General features: G+C 37.6%; 3 protein-coding genes across 9 annotated transcripts in view; 2 read left to right on the top strand and 1 right to left on the bottom strand.

Moving 5' to 3' along the window:
* osbpl6 (oxysterol binding protein-like 6) overlaps positions 1-6,063 on the bottom strand; it is a 39,388-nt gene extending 33,325 nt beyond the window's left edge. For 5 of the 7 annotated variants that reach the window (XM_032530008.1, XM_032530010.1, XM_032530012.1 and 2 more), the window contains exon 1: positions 5,775-6,063. The gene's annotated coding sequence lies outside the window, so the exon portion shown is untranslated. The remainder of the gene's footprint in view (positions 1-5,774) is intronic. The other 2 variants (XM_032530009.1, XM_032530006.1) reach the window with 1 other exon arrangement.
* Positions 6,064-9,636: 3,573 nt separating this feature from the next.
* Positions 9,637-11,151, top strand: LOC116698216 (cytochrome c). Its single transcript, XM_032530024.1, has 3 exons — positions 9,637-9,829; positions 10,442-10,618; positions 10,719-11,151. Exons 2-3 carry the CDS (start codon positions 10,447-10,449, stop codon positions 10,862-10,864), a joined length of 318 nt encoding a protein of 105 aa, XP_032385915.1. The 5' UTR covers positions 9,637-9,829; positions 10,442-10,446; the 3' UTR covers positions 10,865-11,151.
* Positions 11,152-12,342: 1,191 nt separating this feature from the next.
* Positions 12,343-21,879, top strand: part of pde11a (phosphodiesterase 11a) — a 46,577-nt gene continuing 37,040 nt past the window's right edge. Inside the window, exons 1-2 of the mRNA XM_032530013.1 lie at positions 12,343-13,558; positions 14,216-14,374. Of these exons, the coding sequence (XP_032385904.1) occupies positions 12,770-13,558; positions 14,216-14,374 (948 nt within the window). The 5' untranslated portion in view covers positions 12,343-12,769. The remainder of the gene's footprint in view (positions 13,559-14,215; positions 14,375-21,879) is intronic.

Genomic DNA, 21,879 nt, shown 5'->3' on the forward strand with positions numbered 1-21,879 from the left:
ATACAACCGCTGTTTAATTTAGAAACTGAGAACATTGGTGACATACTGAGGATGTTATTGCACCATTGAACAGTGACAAATAGCACAATATGTTTAATCAAATATCTCAATGTTGATAATAATGGGACTTTTGAGGATAACATTCAGAAGATGCAGTATTTACACAAAATAACAGGTTGAGAAACCGACATAAGTAATGTGGATACAATGAAAAAATTGTTTATTTTAACAATGAACAGAAGGTCCACAATAAATCATGTATGGAGGAAAGCATCGCTGCACTGGTGCGGTTTAAGTGCTTCTCTTGATGAGAGGGCAGCGGGTAGCTACTACCATAATATAATATTATGCTTCAATTCATCACAATTTCTTGATTAATTGAATAGTTGATTGACAGAAAATGAATGATCCATCAACTATTCTAATAATGTATTAATAATTTTGAGGTAATTATGCTAAACATATCTATTGGGAGAATTCGCTGCATTTTTTTTGTCTTTTGTGAAAGTAAACGGATTATCTTTGGATTTTGGACAGAAACTTGGTTTGTCAGCAATTCAGTGACATTACCTAAGTTTTACAAAATGATGATAGATATTTTTGCCAGTTTCTGATATTTTATATTAATTAACAAATTAAGAATATAATTGTTAGTTGCAGCTTTAGTCAATCTCATATTATAAAAACATAATTATATTAGTAAATTGTCCACATCTGTAAGTTGTACATAATGTTTTGACATTGTATTATGTATGATATATAATTCCATTATAATAATATTATTAGTGTTATTATGGGGACTAGACAAAAAGTCTAAATAGTGTGGCAGTACAACATTATTAACAGGCAGTGATACATTATGTTTGTCTTTACATGCATTGTATACAACTCTGTCCCTATAAGGTTCTCCCATGTTGGGGAAACTCCCTGAGTCCACTGGGCAGCTCTGCACAGTTCAGCAGTATGCACTCTCACATGAAAATGGGCAGTATATTCACACACCATAATCTTTAATTCAGATCCTTTAACGACTTCATCAACCATGCTCTGTCTTAAGCCAACAAGGATCTGAGCTACCGTAAGACAAGGCACTAAGCCCATTAGGATATTTAAATACATTGTTCAGTCTAGTTTTTGGAGTATTTTCAGTGACATTTACTGCAAATTAAAGACATAAGAGACCATCTATCAGCACGTCAAAAGGATGGAAAGATGTCAAAATACATATAAAGCTGCTGTAAGTAAAAGTAAAAACTTGTTACCAAGATTAAATTGCTTTTGCAGAATATATAACTTCAGCATTGTCAACACAAATTACTGCATGCATGTACAATGTAATAACATTGTACATGCAGGCAGTAATTTGTACAATGTTATTATATTGTACATGCATTAAAACAGCTTTAAAACACTTATATTATTTAGCGTAGGGCTACAAATGCATAATACCATGGAGCCCAAAGGTGACTTGATCAAGTGTCTTGTTTTGCACACCAACAGTCCAAAACTCAATTATATTTTTGCTTTAAAAAATGACTTGAACTCGGGATGCACCGATACCGGTGCCAGTATCAGTATCGGTCCGATGCCGTGCGCATGTACTTCCACTTGTAATCATAAAGTTACTTGGATACTACCCAATACTACCTCATAGCAAATTAGATTAACTTCTCCGTCGAGCAGGTATAGGCGGCGGGAGAGGAGCAATGCCAGCTGTTTGGAGAGCCAGCCAGCCAGCCGTAAAAACATTCGATGCACAAGGAAATATAAGTGCAGGACTCTTACATTTAAGGACACCAATGTGTAGGTGTCTGTTTGACTCTTGTTCAGATGGGTACTGAATTTGATTTTTTTTAGGCACCAAACAAATTGCCTCCTTAGTATTGAGTGTCAGAAAATGCCTCATCATTCAATACCAAATTGCAATACCTAAGGAGCAAATCTCATCAACGTCAGTGAGCCAATAAGCTTGCAGCATGTTTATACCGAGATCTATTAACATGGCTGATTGGCTGACACATTGTAGCAACACGCAGGGAAAACCCTACGTTACACACAGAGACGGGGTTGACGTGGTAGTAGGAGCTGAAAAAGAACTATTTGTGCCGTAATGTGCAATGTTGTAATTTATTTTTTGCAATGGATTTTATAAAATTGGTATGGATTCTATATTGAATCGTTCAGGAACCGGTATTGAAGTCACGGTATTGGTATCGGTTCCGGTATTGAAACATTTTGAACTATGACCAGCCCTAGATGGACCGCAGTGTTGCTCGCTCCATACAAAACAAGGTACAATGTTTGAGGACTCCTGATCAGGACTTGATTAGTCATGAGCTTAATCTTCTAAATCCATTTACCATGATTATTGTCCTTTAAGCAGGAGGGCAAGGCAGGCCATGCTATGTGGACACAACAACACTTCTTAAGCACCTGGTCAAGACCTCAAATACAAAGTCAAATCAAACACTACGGAGCTCACAAATGTGTGACTGAGTAATGGTGTGTGTGTGCTATAATGTGAATTAGACATTAGCGCAGTACTGAACGCAATTGCATAATACCTTATATTGATGGTTTTTAATTCCTTAAATTCCTGTCCAGAGAATAGATGATTCAAAACAGGATATACAATAATGTAATTCCTTTAAATGATTTCTATTGATACACTATATGCTCAAACTTCTTTTCTGAAAGTCTGAGGTTCAAATAATTGAATGTGGTTGGGATGTTTCAAGACCCTATTGGACAAAGGAGTGCCTTCAGTCACATGGAGCAACATTGGTACTAGTATGCAACAGTTTGGGAAAAGGACCCTTCTGTTCCCAAAGTGAGATGTTTTGTGGGGAGAAAAATAGTCTTACTTCTGACCACTGCCATCAACCGGTTACATACTATGAAATGAATGTCTTGCTAAATTTAAAGATTCAGGTGCACATGGTCATTCAAGGTTCATAGACTCTGCCAGACTGCCCCTTTATTAAAACAAACTGAGTAATGATGACGTTCTTGTCATTTGTCACCATCTTGGTCGGTTGACAGAAAAGTAATTGGCAACTATTTTGCATGAAAAAAAAGAATGTGAGGTCAATTTTAGAGAAATTTTAATTTAGGTTTGGTGAGCACTTTCTATGATCCAACAAATATGGCTGCAAACACAGTTACAGTGCCTGTAATCATATGACAAATACTGATGGAAAATGATTTAACTTTGAGTTATTATGAGTCTCTGTCTCTTACATTAACAGGAAAGGTTGGGAGTACCTTTTATGAGGTTTGAGCAGGGTGGCATAGAGACAGCCACCAGCTTTGGGTTCAGTCACCTGCTATAACAACAATCTGCTCTAGTGAAAAGTATATAAACAAAATGCTTAATTCCTACAGGCTCCAGGGCTTTTTGTAGATGAATATGTACTGTGGCCTTAGGGTGTAGCGGTGAGTCAGAAGTAAAATTTCTCCCGCAGGTATCAATAAAGAATCATGAACAAAGCAGTGACTATCATCTGTCCTGACGTGGGTCAAGCCAGCGGGCGCAACACAGAGCTGTTGAGAGAAGATTTGAGTACTGCAGCAATCACACTATCTGTGTGCCCTGCTCTGTGAGATCTAAGAGGGATGAAGAAAATAAACTTGAAATTTAGAGACCCACTATGTCAAGCAGAACTGCAAGACCCAAACAAACAAATGACAAATATTAAAATAATATTGTGAAAACAATCAGAGATGACTTTCTTCTGCATATTTGCATGTTTGCTGCTGTTAAATGGCAATGGCATCATTCATCACAAACATGTAATATGATGAAGCACGATAATAACTTAGTAGGGTTGAAAAGACATTCATGTTTCTGTTGTCACCAAATCCAAGATACCCACAATATCACATTATCAACCAGCACTCTACAGTAATCCAAGTTTGCTGATCTGCCCTCTCTGTTGCATAATTAAAGTAGCCAACAAACGCAGACTCATGTCCCTCATAAGATTATGTTACAAGGTCTATGAGGAACTATTGACTGAATTTACAACTAGCTAATAATACATAATGATCATCACAGTACTATTTTGACCATTTACTTGGGTGTACAATAGCTGGGCAAAAAAATGTAGATCTTGTGTGACATCTGGAAGCAGAAAGTTGCACATCATAAGGCCTGTCTTTTTAAACAACACTAACTGGACAGAGCCAGTTTATCCTGTGCTGCACACATTACATCATCTAGGTAGAGCTGGGTATCACACTGCAATATTTTTTAAGTACTACTGATTGATTTATGCCCATGTTGTAACCTGCTAAGAACCAAAAATTGGCACTGGATTCTTGTTCAAATCCTGTCAGTTGATGCCCGGTGTAAGCCATAACTTGTTAACTTCATGCTGTATCTTATTTAGTATCTTAAGTCATTCCACAGTTTTTGGGTCAAGATATTACTGATGCATATCAGATGTTTGGCTAACTTTGTTAAGTGTTAAAATGGTTTTTGCACCACATCAGCAAAATAAGAGTATAACTACTATTACTATGGTATTAAAACTAAATATCATGTTGACACTGGAATTTGTAAATTTTGAATGATGCCAAGCACTACACTGCCAGAAAATAAAATACCCAAAAACATAAAGAGAATTAACATGATTATCAAAAATCACTCATTAAAGCAAACCAAAGGAGCACCTAGGCAGGAGTCATAGGCCTTAAAGCCATGTATTAGTCTGGTAACTGCTTCACTTTGTAATGCACATTTTGCTTGAATGTGTCAGCCAATTAAATGAGTATGAATGAGCAATTTTAGGATTTAGTCCGTACTGTCAATATAAAGGACATGTGGCAAAAAGTGAATCAAAGTAACGTTGATCTCTGCTTCATCCCCTACACGTCTATCAAAGTATAAGGCTCTTGCTCTGCAAAGATTGCATTTAAATGGGATGGGGAGACCTTCAGCGGGAAGGTTCTTCAGTTTGGGCCAAGAAATATTTTAGAAAATCGATCATGACTGCGGATCAAAGCAATATCTATTCAAGAAAGCATGCCAGTGACGAGCTACAATTGAATCCAGCTTCCCAGTCCCCTCTGCTGTTCTTTGATTTATGTGATTCGGGACTATTTAAACAACTGCAAAGTCACTGGCTGACCTTCAGTTAAAAAAAGGAGGCATAGTGATTTTGTGGAGCAATCCTATAAGTGACAGAACTTTCAATTAGTTGGCATCTCAACCCTGACAACATGAGTGCAATATAAAGGATTATGAATGGAGATCACGTTCATCCATAATACTCTAATACATGAAGAGACAGCTGTCTAATGGGACGTTAGGAGAGGCCATTAAGCTCAGTTAAAAAGGTGAACATGTCAGTGACGCATTACGTTCTACATCATCACAGTCCGTTACAGAGTTGGCTGCCTCGCTGTTTTATTACTCCACAACAGCATCCATGTTTTAGGGGTCCAAGCTAAATAGTGGGACATGCATGTTTCAATACACGGTCCGAGGGTCATCTCATCATTGTGTCAGACTAGCAGCAGCTGGCTAAGTCAGCGGTAGCTCGTCAGTGATGTCTGACTGGTCCTCCTCGGTGAGTCACACGGGATGCAAATACAAAAGGATAAGATGTAGGGGTCTCAGTCTGAGAGGATGAATAGAGCACCAAAACAAAGGCTGTAACGTTACACCTTAATTCGACAAAGCTTTGTTATGACACGGTAGTGCCCTCTATATAAACACGACTGGCTTTGCGATTGCCTTGAAAGGGGGAGAGAAAAGCGTTTTGCCTTACCACAGATGCGATGTAATGACCACTTTACAGTTCTTGGCGCAGGAAACAATTGCGGGGGTCTCCCTTCACTGGCCAGAGATTCCCAGCTTCTCAAAGACAAACGGCTTCCGTTAGGGTCCACATCGAAATACATGTATTTATTTTTATTTAAAGACGGGTGCTGTACGGAGGCTAGAACATTATGGAAACTCAAAAAAGTGCTGCGTTTGCCCGTTTCCTTGAATGCAGTCTGTGATGCTCAGCTCAGCTCAACTGCACTGTGGTTGCTCCTCCCTGCAGCAAGATCGGCTTTGAGCGGGAAGAAATCCCAGGAATGGATCAAGAACTGGCGAACAGTGGCTGACCACAAAACACGGCTATGGAGTCACACGAGCGTCGGACCATAGACTGTATATTAATTAATTATTTACATCAATATGCTATATTGTGTCATATATCAAATTATATTTGACCGGAGAGATCTCCCTTTACCTCCATGTATTAAGGTTATGCTTAGATGATTTTCCTGTTTAGAAAATATGACAGAGTGGGCTACCATAGGTCCACTGATGAACTGCAGTCCATACGTATAGGTCCAACATGGGGAAACGGGGGTCACTGCAGGCATACTGTTCGACATAAACGATGAAAAAATATTCAGAGAATGTGAATGTATACTGTACAGTAACTAAAAGAAAAGTATCACCCAGTTCTCAAGCTTTTTAGTAGCGTTTACCTTCTTTTATGTGGTTGCCTGGCAACAGATCGCTCTGCAGCCATGGAATGTATTAAGAGAACTTTACAAACCAAGGCAAATGTATGGTGGCCCCTAAAGGTCAAAACACAAAAGCATTTCACAAAACACTTCAACATTTCACAAAACAAAAAAACATTTCTGTGATTTTACAATTTACCATCTTGTTAATTTAGAAAAAATGAAAATTTTCTCTTCTGTTACATGTGGTCAAGCGGACAGTTAGCTCATATAATTTGGCATGTAGCATGTAACTAATATTTTAAATTAGTATTTACTTGCATTCACCCCGCAGCTTACTTGAAATCTAAAACAGTAGCCTAAGCAGAAGCAATTCCATGTGGACATTTAGAGCTTCTCACAGGATTTTGAGCTCTCTTGTTAATTCAAATCTGTTTTTTGGAGTTTCTGTTTTTCTTAATTAAAGAGATTTTCTTTCAAGCAAATACATCACACTTCCGTAGTATTTAGCTTAAAATTTGGATATGAAACCTAGTTGGCTTTTCAAACAGACCAATGAAAGAAACCTCTAAAAGAAAACAATTTATGCTAATAAGTTAGCGTTACTTAGGCTATAGAAGCTAACAGTCACCCACTCCTGCTACGATGCTATAACCCTCTCTGGTCACACAAAGTGCTAAAGGTTACCAAAAAGAAAGAAAACAAGTAGGCCTAGGCTTAAAGAGAGAGTAAATCAGGTAATGGAAAACTACTAAGGCCAAGTGTTTATTGGTCAACTGGTGGCTTGCCCTCAGAAGCAGCCGCAGAAAGAAATACACTCTGGTGATATAAGCAGTGAGACAAGAGTATCAATAAAAGCAAAGCATAATACACATAGGCCTACTTGGCTGTTATATTGAATGTAGAGGAGCGGGCAGACTGGTATTTTGTGTGTGATAGCTTGCTCAGACGTGTGTGTGGTGCTCCAATCCCATCCCATGGTAATTTGGAAACCAGTGCACTCCTGCTTTTCACACACTGGGGAATATTTTATCTACAAAAGTAACTTGAGAGGTAGTCTGGGCAAGGGTAACAATAAACTCTTCTCATCTGTCTGTGTCTGCCTCAAAAACGGTTGGGTATCAGATTTCATGGCTGGCTTACCCAACCTGAACTCTGACACGCTCCAATATAAGCTTTGCCTTATAGTTCTTACCAGAATCAACCTTGTTGTGGTTTATACATTTACAAGGCTTTCTACTGTAGAACAACAGGGGAATTGGAAGAATACAGTATGGGCAGAAACTGCTGAAATGTGTGTAATTAAGTCCTGTCTCTTTATTTTCAAGCAGTATGACAAAACACACCTTTTGCTGTTAATGAAAACCACAGGAGCAGCACAACTCATTTCACATACGTGAAGAAGATTCCGGAGATTTTGATGACTTACACAGCAGCATTTAGGGAACAATCAATTGAAGAGACTATAAGCAGGTGTATACTATGTGTTATTTTCCAGTGCTGCCCCAACTCTCTGAAGATCCTGTCTTCCTGAAGGTGTATTTAAAGTCATCCTGGAGGCGTTACATTTAGCTGAACCTTTAAGGTAAACTAAGATATTCCAGGTGCCTAAACACAGATGCTAAAGCCAGTTCAGTCTCTGGGAAGTATGCAAAAGTGTGGCTGGTCCCACGGACCTCCAAAAGGAGACTGTCCTGTATCAAAACATCCCCTTATCATGCATCTGTCACTCCTTGAATCTGTAGAGAGGCAAACATAATTATACATAAACAGATTTGTTTATTAGAGACTGGCCGAATATTCTCGTCCCCTTAGCTGTGACCTATGAACCCCCTGATGCTGTCTTTAACTTCATTTTATCATACCACAACATTGTGTTTCCAGACATTTCACAACATTGACCAAGAAAGCGCAGATTTAATGTATTAAATGCTACATTACACTGGAAGAGAGACTGTTGTTCCCACTCACTCTAATTTTAATCAAGTTGCATGTTAACAATCACTTTTATGATTATGCTGTGGTGTCAATAAGAGGAAAAAAAACTATATATACATATATATACATATATACATATATACATATATATATATAAATACACAGTACAGGCCAAAAGGTCAGGACTTGGAAAAGCATATGAAATGCTATGGGTTATATATGCTATAGGAATTACTGAGTAATGGTCTTTTTAAATAATAGAAGTATTCTGGTGAAAATAGGGAAAGAAACATCTAGAAGGTGTGTTAAACGTTTTACATTTCTTAGTGTGTTTTTTGACACAACTTACATGGAGGGAGCATGTTTCAAAAGTCCTAGACAAATGTAAAAGGGTAACAAATTTAGTGAGATGTCTTGCTGGAACACACTGGGGAGCAAATGTAGATTTATGTATATTTAATTAGAACAATAATTAAATATGGGTGCTTGGTTTACGGATCTGCTGCCAAGTCAGTTTTAGCACGATTAGAAAATAGTTCAAGTTAAGGAATATGTACAGGTGCCGTGCAACGTCACTCTGTTCAACTTCAGACTAATTATTGGGTCAATTTGATGGGTCAAAGGTGTGATCACCCAATTAAGGTATAAATTCAGGCAAGCTGGGAGAGAGAGGAGTTTTGGATGGATAGTGGCACAGGAAATGTCTAAACATAACAAGAACTTTTGTCCAGGAGTAGCCTACTGTGGCCATCAGTTCTTCTATGGCAATTGGAGGTCCCGAAGACTGATTTGGAGATACTCGGGATTAAGTCAAATAATCCTGAATCAGATTTGGTGCGTACATTCCATGGTCATATAATAGAGAGATACCAGGAACACATATTCATTTTTACGGACGGTTCAAAGGATCCATAAAGTGTGCTACAGGAGCAGCTTTTGTTGTCCAGTGGTTATGACACAATCGTTAACCTATTTTTACAAAAACGTCTGCTACGGAGCCATAACGTGAGGTGCAAGTTAATGGAGCCTTTTATACATTGTCGTGTTTCTTTAGAAATAAACAACGGACAAATAGAGTCTTGAAACACTTCAGATGTAAAGTTATTCACTGTCAAAGTGGCGCCAAAACGAATAGCGGTAAAATGGCGCAATGCGAACTACGCTTAGAGAGGAGAGGCTGATCCCCTTGGGCTTACCCCCTTGAGAACAACGGGATCTGTTGGGCCATTTCTTTAACTGTCTATGGAAGAAGCAGGTCAGCTGACCGATGACGTCACAGCCGGAGTGACATCACGGAGAGGAAGGACGTTTGTAAATCAGTTGTGACTTTAAGTGTCTATGGTTGTGACCATATTTGTGACAGAGTCAGTAGGAGAACAAAAGCTGAGGAATTAAATTTCAGTTAAAAACCTACCGAGAGAAGGTGAGAGGTTGATCATCAAAATGTTCGCGTTCCGTTCTTAGTTTAGTAGCCTGACGTTATAGCCTATAGCCGAGGTCTGTTTGCCGGTACCTTTCGTGTGCAACGTGGTCTACTGTCAGTGTTTCCGGAGAATACAGTTATTGTTCATAAAACAAACTAAAGTTACATTTCTACTATAAATTGTCTCCACATAATTTTATTATAGAATGTGTGTATCGCACAAAGGTTTTTACCTAAAGTTGATGTAAAACAATTGGAAGTAGGCCTGCCTAATACACCGTAGCCTATGTGACCATTTCTTTTGCTGAAATGTGTCATCACAGATATAGTAAACGTGTATAGGTACTGATTGTGTTAAACAAAATAATTTTTTAATGTAAGTCGGTTTTGTAACAATGCCAGGGTCAGTTTGGTTGCGCAACTTTGAAGTACCCCCCCCCTTGTGGCTCAATGAGGGTATCGTTGTTGTTTTTAAATATTGTAAAGCAGCCAGGAAATATACCAACATCTAAGTTTCACAATTTAATATTGAACACAAGTTGGTATTATTGATCATTATTGTAAAGCTAACAAAAGTCCAATTGTCCTATGTGTATTTTGTTTTCTTAATAGAAGCCATGCCTGCAGACATTGAGAAAGGCAAGAAGGCATTTGTCCAGAAGTGTGCCCAGTGCCATACTGTGGAGAATGGAGGAAAGCACAAGGTTGGGCCTAATCTTTGGGGTCTGTTTGGACGTAAAACAGGCCAGGCAGAGGGCTTCTCCTATACTGATGCCAACAAAAGCAAAGGTAAAACCGTACATGCATGTTTACAAAATTTGACTTAATCCAAGGAATCGCGCTGTGTGGCCTAAACATTCTCCACTGTGTGTGCTCACTTTGATTTCAGGCATTGTCTGGAATGAAGACACCCTGATGATTTATTTGGAGAACCCCAAGAAATACATTCCAGGAACAAAGATGATCTTTGCTGGCATCAAAAAAAAGAACGAACGAGCTGACCTTATAGCATATTTAAAGTCTGCAACTTCATAAAGAACTCATCTGCATCTTTGCCAGTTTAATTGTCCTGACAAACAGATAAAAAAGGCAAGGACTCGTTCTTTCAAAATCAGGCATAATGGCAAGCAATCTCTGACTGGTATTGACATAAATTACCATTGTTGTTACAGCTGTACCTGTGCTGTTTTTTTTAAACATAAATTATTAAACCATATATTGCGTATATAGGATATAGGGACAGAAAGCTGTTTGCTTATTGTCATCCAGAATGTTCACAGTACTTCTTGAGTTATAATCAAGTTGTCCTTTTCAAGAATGAATATGCCTTATTTGCTTGCAATTTAATGATGCCTCAACAGTCTTTGCAAGTTGAATAAAATTGACACTAACTGTTATTTTTTTGCAATTTATTTGACTCAATATGTTCTCAGAATAAAGAACCAATATAGACTGCATTTTGATATATGCCAGAGGAGAAGGGAGTAGCTTCTCTAAATGAAGCAACTTGTAATTTGTAGCTTAAAGAGTAGAATTTGGAAGCTTACAGTAAGTCACAAACACTGCACATTTTTGGTAGGTCAGGTTGTTTTTCCTTGGTAATAGTTGGAAACTCAATGTTGGAGATGCAGATGTTGGCTGGAGGACGGTTACGGAGTGCGTTTGTTTGGGAAACTGCAGATACAACAAAAGCTGGTTAAAAAAAAAAAAAAGTTTACGCTTGGTGTCATGAGCTAGTAGTAGACCTAAATATCAAACTTTCTCATCTAGACGGCTTTTTATTCAAACACAATTGTCACGATTCTTATTGTTATCGAAGTGTTCTGGAGAAGCTTAAATTTAAAGAGATCATTGGACAATGGGGTGTCCATGGAGTTGGGCTGTCCCAGTTCCAAACTGTGGAGTATAACTCCCTCTAGCGTTCAGAAGTCACATGTGCACAGATTGACTAGTAATAGTGAAGGCTGTGAAGGAATTTGATTTTCTTACATCCCCCTGCTGCCAATGTCAGTCACTGTCAAGTAATTAAATTGTATAAACCAACCACTTCAGATTCCATATTTGCCTAAGTTTGTGGCTTGTGAAATGGATGCATTGTCGAGCTGCAATATCTGTTATATATGCAATGAAATTATTGATTATTCTTGTTAGCCAGCAGTGCCATCATCAAAGCCTTGACAGAGAGGAATCATGTTTGGCTACTGAAGCTTAATTTCATTAAATTATAATCCACCCACAGCAATTTTGTGCTTTTCAGAAGCCATATAAATCTAGTGGAGCACTGAATGACTGCTGAAAGTATTGATCATTAATGAGCTAATGTCCACTGTAATACACAATGTTTCATCTTTATATCTAGCCTACTACATTTTCTAAATGCATCATATATTATGCATGCTGAGAAGATTATAGATGAATCCACCATACTTGTCATCATCATCATCATCATCATCATCATCATAGGAGGAGGTTCAAGAGGGCTGATTGCTGAAGCAACCCTGAGCTCCTGTCTGTGTGACGAATCGAGCGTCAGCGGGACCGAGCCAACTACAGCCAGCGTAATTTGCACACAAGAAGACCCATTCGACGGTGATGTTCGGTAACACACTGTGAGATTTCCAATGCCTGTGCATCTAGCCAACGCGAGCCTCAACTTCCTTTGCTTAGATCTGCTTTAATGTTCTTAAAATAAGTGAACGGTGTGAAGATGCTGTGGAGTAATATATGCTGGTGCGCAAAGGGAGTTTCCATCCTTGACCTTACAGAGTGGAAACTGGATATGTAGCCAGAGCTCCAGGGTTTATTCCATCATAATTCCATTGCATCCTGGAAGTTACGGTATTCAAATGAATCTCTACTTTAACTCTAAAGTATCATAAATGGTATTTATCTGCGCTATTTCATGGATTTGGTTCACTGAGGACCATCTGAAGAACAGACATGGCAGTGCCAACTATGGTGTTCTCTGACGTGGAAAGTTTTCTGGACTCGCATCCCGATTTATTCGAGGACTACCTGAACAGAAAGGGGAATTTTAGCATGGTGGAGAAATGGCTCAAGAATCACCAGGCGAGCAAAAGTCCGGTGGCTGCAGCTCCTGCCGAGCCGGGAGAAGAGAAGAGCAACGCGTGCAAGGACAGCTGGGCAAGCAAATGTGATGGTCTACAAAGAAGAGCCTCGCAGAAGGAGCTGCGCAAAACTTTTGCCAGATCAAAGGTCATCAATGTCAACAGAACATACGACGAACATGTTAATTCCAGGGCCCAGGAGCCCCTAACGAGCATGAGGAGGAGAGCCCTACTGAGGAAAGCGAGTTCTCTGCCCCCGACCACTGCGCACATACTGAGCGCACTGCTGGAGTCCAGAGTCAACATCCCCCAGTACCCGTCCACAGCCGTGGATTTTAAATATTATCTCAAAGAACACAACGAAAGAGAGTTTTTCCTCGAGCTTGTAAAAGACATATCTAACGACTTGGATCTAACGAGTCTCAGCTACAAAATCCTTGTGTTTGTTTGTATTATGGTCGATGCAGACCGATCCTCCTTGTTTTTGGTGGAGGGAACGGGCAACAAGAAGACATTAGTGTCCAAATTCTTTGATGTGCACGCAGGAACAACAGTTTTACTCTCAATGAAATCAGATGAAGTTCAAGTGCCGTGGGGGAAAGGAATCATTGGATATGTGGCTGAACACGGAGAGACAGTGAACATTTCTGACGCTTATCAGGTGCCTGCTCCTCTTTGTGCATGCATGTATGTGTGCGCATTTGCACGAGTCACAGAAAGAGAGAGAGAGAGACTCAGACAGGCAGACAGATAATTTAAATTCAGTCTGTCACAGTTAATTGATCATCAATCAAACAGAGCTGAAAGCATTGAAACCAACACCAACAGTTCACTGGACAAAGCATGTGTCAAACCACAGCTTCACAAAAACATCGCTGAGTAATACAAATAAGGCAATAACCACTTACTTTACCTTGATTTTAAGAAATGAAGAATACTAGATTACAAGGTGTCACGTGCCGTGTTGTGACATTTGCTTTATGATTCCAGTGCGTGTTTGTCAGTAGAATAACTGTTCTTGATCAACCAAACATCTACAGTAGAAATGAGTAGGCTAAAAAATGAATGTATGTTGCTTTAATGTCCATAAACAGCTGTGAACCACCTCTTCAAGTCAAGTTAAGTCAACCTCTTTGTCAACCTCAGTCATTTGTCTATCATATTACCTTTATTGAAGACTTTTTTATTTATAAGACATGGAGTCCTGATGAGTTGTACAGTTTCCTGCACCGTCATCTGAAAGGAAAAAGGAGAAACTGCATTTTTTGCAATAAGTGCTTATTGTGTCTTAATTTTGCACTGTCCCTATGGATTGCAGGATCGTCGGTTCAGTGATGAAATTGACAAGCTGACAGGGTACAAAACCAAGTCACTCTTGTGCATGCCCATTTGCAACAGTGATGGGGAGATAATTGGAGTTGCTCAGGCCATTAACAAGACTACAAGTGGAGAACTCTTCACTGAAGATGATGAAAAGGTAATTTTATTGTTATAGTTGTGAGTATAAAGGCTGGGTGAAGGTACCTTGCAGTCATAATAACACAATATGTATCCTGCTGCTTGATTGGCATGAGCAGAAAAGATAATTGTGTTGGTTTTTCTTAGTTTGATTATGAATGATTATATTGAATATGTTGTCTTGACAACATCATCTCCGTTCTTGTGTATAAACATTTTGTCATTTGGTTTTCTGCACATGTAAAAGGTAAACTTCCATCTTTAATATAAAAAAGTCTGATTCAAACAACTTCATCAAGCACAAAACAGACACACATAATATCTGGGGCAGTCTTTGTTCATATGTGAGTGTATGTTTACATATAATTATGGTTATTATGATTGTAAGGGGCAGTAAGTCACATTGGTTAGATCATTTAGCTCAGCAATTGATATCCTGTTAGTTTGATGTTTTCTTACATGAATAAATAAATGATGAGAGGGATGAAATCACATATTTATGTTGCTTTCATACTAGTGATTGATTTCAATAAACCAATAACAATATTGCCATATGATTCATGGCAATATTGTAGTTTTGTCATATCATACTTCTTAGCCACATATTAAGGATAGCAAAAAATGTTAGTTGGTTCACAGAGCAGAGGCATGCTACCCAGAAGGTGAATCGTTATGACTCTCAATCCAGTATATTAATCCCTTTGGTGATCCTCTGACTGGCTTGACAGTCTTTGTTCAGAGTAAAATGTTTCATCAAGGGTTGGGTGAATTGCAGTGAAATTTGGTACAGATGTTTTCCCACTGGATAACATGTAATCACTTTGGTGATACCCTTTATTTTTCTTTAGCACCATTATCAGGTCAAAGTTTCAAGTTGTCCAATATTTTAGTTTATGAACAATTACCTGCAAAACTAATTAAGTTCCCCATCAGACTATCTAGCAAATATTAGCATGCTAACACACTAAGCTCAGACTGTGAAGATGGTAAACATTACCTGCTAACTATCAGCATGTTACAATGCCATTGTAAGCATGTTGGCATGCTGACTGTAGTAAGCTGGTAGCATGGCTTTAGACTCTTAATGCTGCACTGTGAACTCTTGTGTGTAGGATGGAATAGGCCTGAAGTAAAAGGCTCATAGGCTTCATTGTTCATTTGTAACATTGCAGGGATGTTACTCAGTTTTTTAGGCAAATACTGGTATGTGGTGTTAGTGGTACACAAGCATAGCAGGGCTCAATTTTGATTGCTATCAATTTTTGCAAGAATAAGCATAAATATATATATAAACAATATGGATTTTCTGATATAAAAGTTTTTATTCTCATATTTTGTATGTTATGATTTGTATTGTTACCTGCAAGCATTGAACATTTTGTGGCCTGAACTTCAAACTGACTTCACATTTTCTTTTTACTTTGGTATTTAAAATGCTTACAAATCGGAGATGTGGGTGCTATCCACATCACACGTTGTCTTCAGATTTTGAACATAGCTCATACTATGCTTTTACATCTGTGTTCGTCTTGCATCATTTCTTAATATTTTACAAGCAATACTAACTGCATATGTGTTGTCTGATACTGTGTCTATTTTTTTCTGCGTCCAGGCTCAATGTAAGTAATATTTATTATTTAAAGAATTTCTTCAGCTCAGTCTGATGTGGAGCATATTTGCCCTGAGTCTGAGGCTCAGTGCTCAGTTTCTAGCTAGGTCATAGCTTGTCTCTCAGCATCACCACATTTTCCTGAGGCAGTATCTTCCAAAGGGCCAGGGCTCTTGTTGCAGTGTCACCAATAATAACAACTTTATGTAAGCTGCTCAGAATCTCCAATTGGTTTAAGCTTTTACTTTAGTTTTTAGTACCACAGACAGATTGTCAGTCTTTCATTTAGTGTCACCATTTGGATTTCACCATTTATGTGATTTTTATAGGAGTTAAAACCTGCAAAATAGGACTTGTGGCAGAGTTTAGGGCATCTCAACTGTTTCAGTGGAGCAGCTCAATGGCCAACAGATCAGACATGTACCATGTCTTCCAGGTGTGAATGTGTGTACCTGTGTGTACAGGATAAAACGGAGAGATGTTGGAATAAATTGTCCACAGATATTCTGTTTTTGATCAGACATAAGGTCCAAGAAGACTGAGGGATTTTGGATGACTACTATTTAGTATTTCACCCCTTTGTGAATCAAGCCAGTCTGTAAAAAGATCAGTCAAGTTGGCAGCTGCAACGTAAAAAAGACACTGATGTTAGTGTATGAATATATTATACACATATGTCAAAGCAGTTGGTGGGGGTGTTACATCTCACACTAATTCAGATAGATCTTCTGTTTCTGAATGAATGTTTATTTGACTCATTACCATCATCAGAGAGGCACAAGGAGCACATGTTTAATCCATCAGCACACATGATTAGATGTAACAGAAAGGCTGTGACAAGCCGACACACTGACTTGTTCTCTTATTGCAGCTGTGAGCCCCTAAAGACGAGAATAGATCAAAGATGAAAGCACAAAGCTAGCTGTGCTTTTGTTTTTAAGGTTAGGTTTCCCTGCAAAAGACTGCAAAAATGTTTTTATGTATAGTGGCCTATGTTTTTCTACAATGGAGCTCTACTGTCAAGACGACATCCATTGTTCATAATAGATGCAGATTAGGTATTCTTTTTTTCTTTGTGATGTTTTGAGTTTGTTTCACATTGCATTAACCTCACACTAATGCTTGAGATGGCTACATCTGAATTAGTAATGGAATGCAATGCTAGTGTAAAAAAAAAAACCACAGTAAGCTCCCTGCATAACACAGCTGCCGCTCTGCTTTTGTAAAAAATAAAATGCATAACACTTTTCAAAGCATGAAACAATACTGCAATAGCAGATGTCATTAGAAACTTTAGTGTACCTTAATCACAGCAAATGTCATTCTCTATGTACTGAAAGCTTTTAGGATATTTAAACTGATGGTTTTAAATCCCATGCTGCCTTGTGTTGTGTTGATACCCTGCAGGATGGGAGTCCTTTGGGAGCTTGGATAATGGTTCAACCCATGTATAATTGCATTGTCTCATTATCGTATGTAGAGGAATATAGCTATTGACTTAATTTAGGTTTATGAGCTAACTTCATCCTGCTATCTCTACGTTTTGTGTTATCTTGATTTTGCTTTTCATTCACTTAGCATGTATTTTAATAATTTTTACATGACTATTCAGGTAGACATTTTTGTAAATTTTCTGTTAATAGGTTGTGAGTTCCCCCATGTAGGTTCCGTTTGCCAGTATAGCTTAACATCTGAGTGAGTCGATTGTTAAATAGCATTCTCACCTCACTGCTGTGCTTCTTAAGGCTGTCAAACTCTCAAATTGGCTCAAAACAATACTGTAATAACCACTTTCACACAATTTCCCAAAGTAAGTCTGAAACTAAAGAAGAGAGAAAAATTCAAATTCAAATTCAAATTCCTACAGTGCATTATATCAAACTTGTTTCTTTCATAGTTCTTTATGGAAAATGTCAAAATGTCACGAAAATCCACTTAAATCAAGAGTAATTCCAAGTGACATTTGCAGTATCAAGCATTTGCAAGTTATAGTAGAGAATACATGTGGATGATGTACCGTAGAGCATGGAAACCCCAACATTAAAAAAGGCAGACCTAGCTGCCCTGCCTCTCAAAGAGGAATAGATAGAAGTGGTGATTAAGGTCTTGAATTGAATTCTATGCTGGGTAAGTGAGTCTGAACTTCAATATTGACCCCTTTGTCTGTTATACTCTTTTGATATTGTCTTGTTTTAAGAAATTAGAGGGGTGCTTTTATGACAATTTGGATTATTTATTTTGTAGTATGCAACCAGCAAGCATTTTTACTGCATAGTTTTGTTTTGATTTTTTTAATGTCCGATGCAACAGTAATGTTTAATTTGGAAATAAGGTAAATATTACATTTTGTTTCAAAGGGAAAAATTGGAGATCCTAAAACTGTACCTTGGGGGATTCCAAAGTAGGATATTCACATCTACTGCAACAAATTGTATTATCTGAGTCGACTGGACAACTCTCAAAACAGGAATAAAAAAACATAAATCAAAACAGAACAAAAACAGATACAGACAGATCTGGCAGATGATGGTTATTGGTTGCCTTTAATAGAAATATTTCTCTGCACATAGTATAGCATGAATGTTTGGTCATTTGATATAACAAAAGTGTGTCCAAAAGAACGTATATAGTATCTAACAGTTTAACTGTCTAATGAAAGACCCCTTGTGCCAATACTTTATAATATAATGGCTGTTGTATTTGTGGCTCACTGCAGAGGGTAAGCTCTGTAACCATTTAACAAATGTTTTTTTTCTCAATGAAGATTTTAGTATTTTACATTTTGCTGTGACCTTCAAGGTCACTATTTCTTGAAAATGCACAGACTTTCAAAGCACTTTGACTCTTAACAAGAATAAAACGGCAAGAAAATTCTACAGTTTATTTCAGTTTAGTTCACTTCTGCAATTTAAGTAGTCATGCTTTGAAAATTTTAAATGAAACAAAAACAAAAACAAAAACAGGAAAAGCAATGAAGAGGCAAGATCCGACTTAAACTATTTTTTGTTGCTCTTACTGGAACCTATTACATAATTAGTATGATAATGATTTTTATTAACTTGTGATTTATACAATTTTTCACAAATGACTATACAGCAAGATAAAACAAAAATGGTCACATTTGGAAAACTGATAATTTACTAACTAAAGATTTGCAAAAAATATATAAAATAAAACTATGCATCTTCAATTGTTAGATGCAGTCAAATAGCTAACTGTGCTTTAAGTTTCCACAGAGGAGATATAAACATACTGTACATAAATATTATACAAAATGCTTATTTGATTAGGAACTGTATATACCACCGTGCAAAACACAGTGCAAAACATGCAAAACACCGTGCAAAACATGTACCTTACCTAGTACCTCACATAGTCACAGTTTAATGCATGCATTTAAACTATTGTTTTAGCCAGCTTTCAAAAACCTTCAAAAACTACAGCTGAATTATATACAGCTGAAAAATAAATCTTTGTCTTTATATCTGACACAGACAGTGAAACTACTTACTTACTTAAGTAAGTTACTTACTTATTAGTAAATTAATTAATGATGTAATTCTTTATATTACCAATTGATTACACGGATGTTTACAGACGGAAAAGTAGACTGTGTAAACAACTTCATTGTCAAACATGGTGGCAGTACATTGATGTTATTCGGGTACTGTTGATGCTCTAAATCAACCTTCACAAAGTTGGGTCCTAACACACAATAAAGACAATTACTAAAATGAAACTGCTTTCGTACCTTAAATGCTGCTCTGTGTTGCTTTGTAACAATGGATTGATATCTAAAATGTACCCATTTATTAAATTTGAAGATTTTTTTGTAAATTGACACAAGGCACAAAATGTCATGTGTTATGCTTTTGTCCCATAATGTGCCCTTTAAGAAAGAACATAGTTATGTTGAGTGTTGTGTGCAAACTAGTTTACAAAGTACAACAAAATCTCAAAAGAGTTACTGTAGTTTGTGTAGTACTGTGCTTTCATATATCCAGTTTGATGCATTTGCAATAGTGACAATTTTTTTTGTCTGAGGAGCAATAAGTGTTTACAAAGTCTTGATCTGCCTGTATGTTACTGCACTGATGCAACAGCCGCTGCTTAGTTGTCGTGGCCTTGCTTTGCTCCTAGCGTTTTTTCATGCACCAGCTATATGAAGAACAATTTAATTATTTATGGATAATAGTTATTGAGCAGCACTCTGGTTTGGTACAGTGTTTATTAGCTGTGTTGTATTAGTGCCCATAAATTACAGCCAAGCAATGCAGTATATTTTAACTGCTAAATTTGATGGTATGAAATTTTAATTTGTAATATTATGGTTGCATAAAGGCAGGAAACATAATCAAGTGTCTTTCATGAAATGGTATTCATTTAACTATCTATGTAGATAATAATGATGTATAACTGTGACTTGCTTTGTAAAATGTATTGGTGTGTACATTCCTGTTGCATAAATATTTGATATCACCTTTAAAAGAAACAATCATTGCTAAGCGTGTTTGCAAAACAGCTATGTGCTTTGCTGACACAAGCTAGGGAGTCCCATATTAGATCAGAAAAAATGGAGTACAATTCTTGGCAAAACAACAATGGCTTCACCTTACCACACATGCAAAGTGAACACAGCAACTAGTAGTTGTTATGGAGAATGGAGAAAAAAAGTGCTGGCTGTGTAATTTTCCTTGGCCAATTAGTCTCGTTATTAAACCACTATTTACTGGTCGGTCCACAGGTCTTTAGGCAAAAACGTCTTGTTTGCAATGTAACCTTGTCTAATGGTGTGCCTGTCAGAATGTAATTAGAGAGCGCAGTGCTTTTCGAGGGTTTGCCTGTAGATCCATAGCCAGATCCCCAAAGTCCTGCTCACTAATGAATCTGCTCCTGCCGGGGCTAATGATGGCCACTGCGTTTCTGCAAGATCATTACTAGAGAATTCCATAGGACAGCTGAAATAGAATTCTGTGTTAGCTTATTGCTCAGCATCATCTGTTTTCTGTGTCTGAAAACAATTGCATGAGGCGCTTGATTATGTATGATGACGGAATGAAGGGCACAAACACAATGTACTCATTGGCATGATTGAGTAATGATTCATATTGCATTATGAATTGTTTTTAATTTAGTGATTGAATTTGCACTTAGCATAAAGAATATCATATCAATATGGATATTAGTGCGACCTAAGCAGGATAATTCAATTTGTCATGGTATTTATGGATTAAATTTATTTGATGAAATTAACTACTATAAGCACAATACTATAACTCTGTCAGTGGTTACATCGTTTTGCATAAAAATACAATAATTGACCACATTGTACTCCTTCAAAATACAACCAAAACACAAAACAGCGTTATTTATAAGAATCTGGTGGATAAAGATTTGTTGGATCTATATGTATAAACATACAGTATACACTTTCCCACTCCACCATTGTATGTATATGTTCCTTCACTCTTGACTCTCTCTTTAGTATAAAAAAATCCATCTTGCTTTGGTCTATAAATTCACATGGCCATACTAGCCTACTATTGAAATAAAGACACGTAGCTAACCCTGGAGAGCTGTTTGATTGTAAAGAGAAATTGTAACAATTAGAGCAGGGTTTCTCAGCCTTTTTCAGCACAATGACATTTCTAGGTCAACAATTATCATGACCCCCGCAATTAAGTTGTTATGGGATCAATTGCAATTCACACATCAAACAAATAATCAGCCAACATTAGTCCGTTCATTTCCTGCCTATTCAACTGCTTGTGATGTCTCTCCCCATGGGTCCCTCAAGGTTGTGAACGTAGACCTCGACTACCTACACAAGCTTCCCAGTCATGAACACAACGCTATAGGATTCTGTTCTTAAATGTTCATTAATGGCTAATGAGTTACTGATGCATTATGTTTTC

This window comes from Etheostoma spectabile, chromosome 11 (assembly GCF_008692095.1).
Source record: "Etheostoma spectabile isolate EspeVRDwgs_2016 chromosome 11, UIUC_Espe_1.0, whole genome shotgun sequence".
NCBI classification, from domain to species: domain Eukaryota; kingdom Metazoa; phylum Chordata; class Actinopteri; order Perciformes; family Percidae; genus Etheostoma; species Etheostoma spectabile.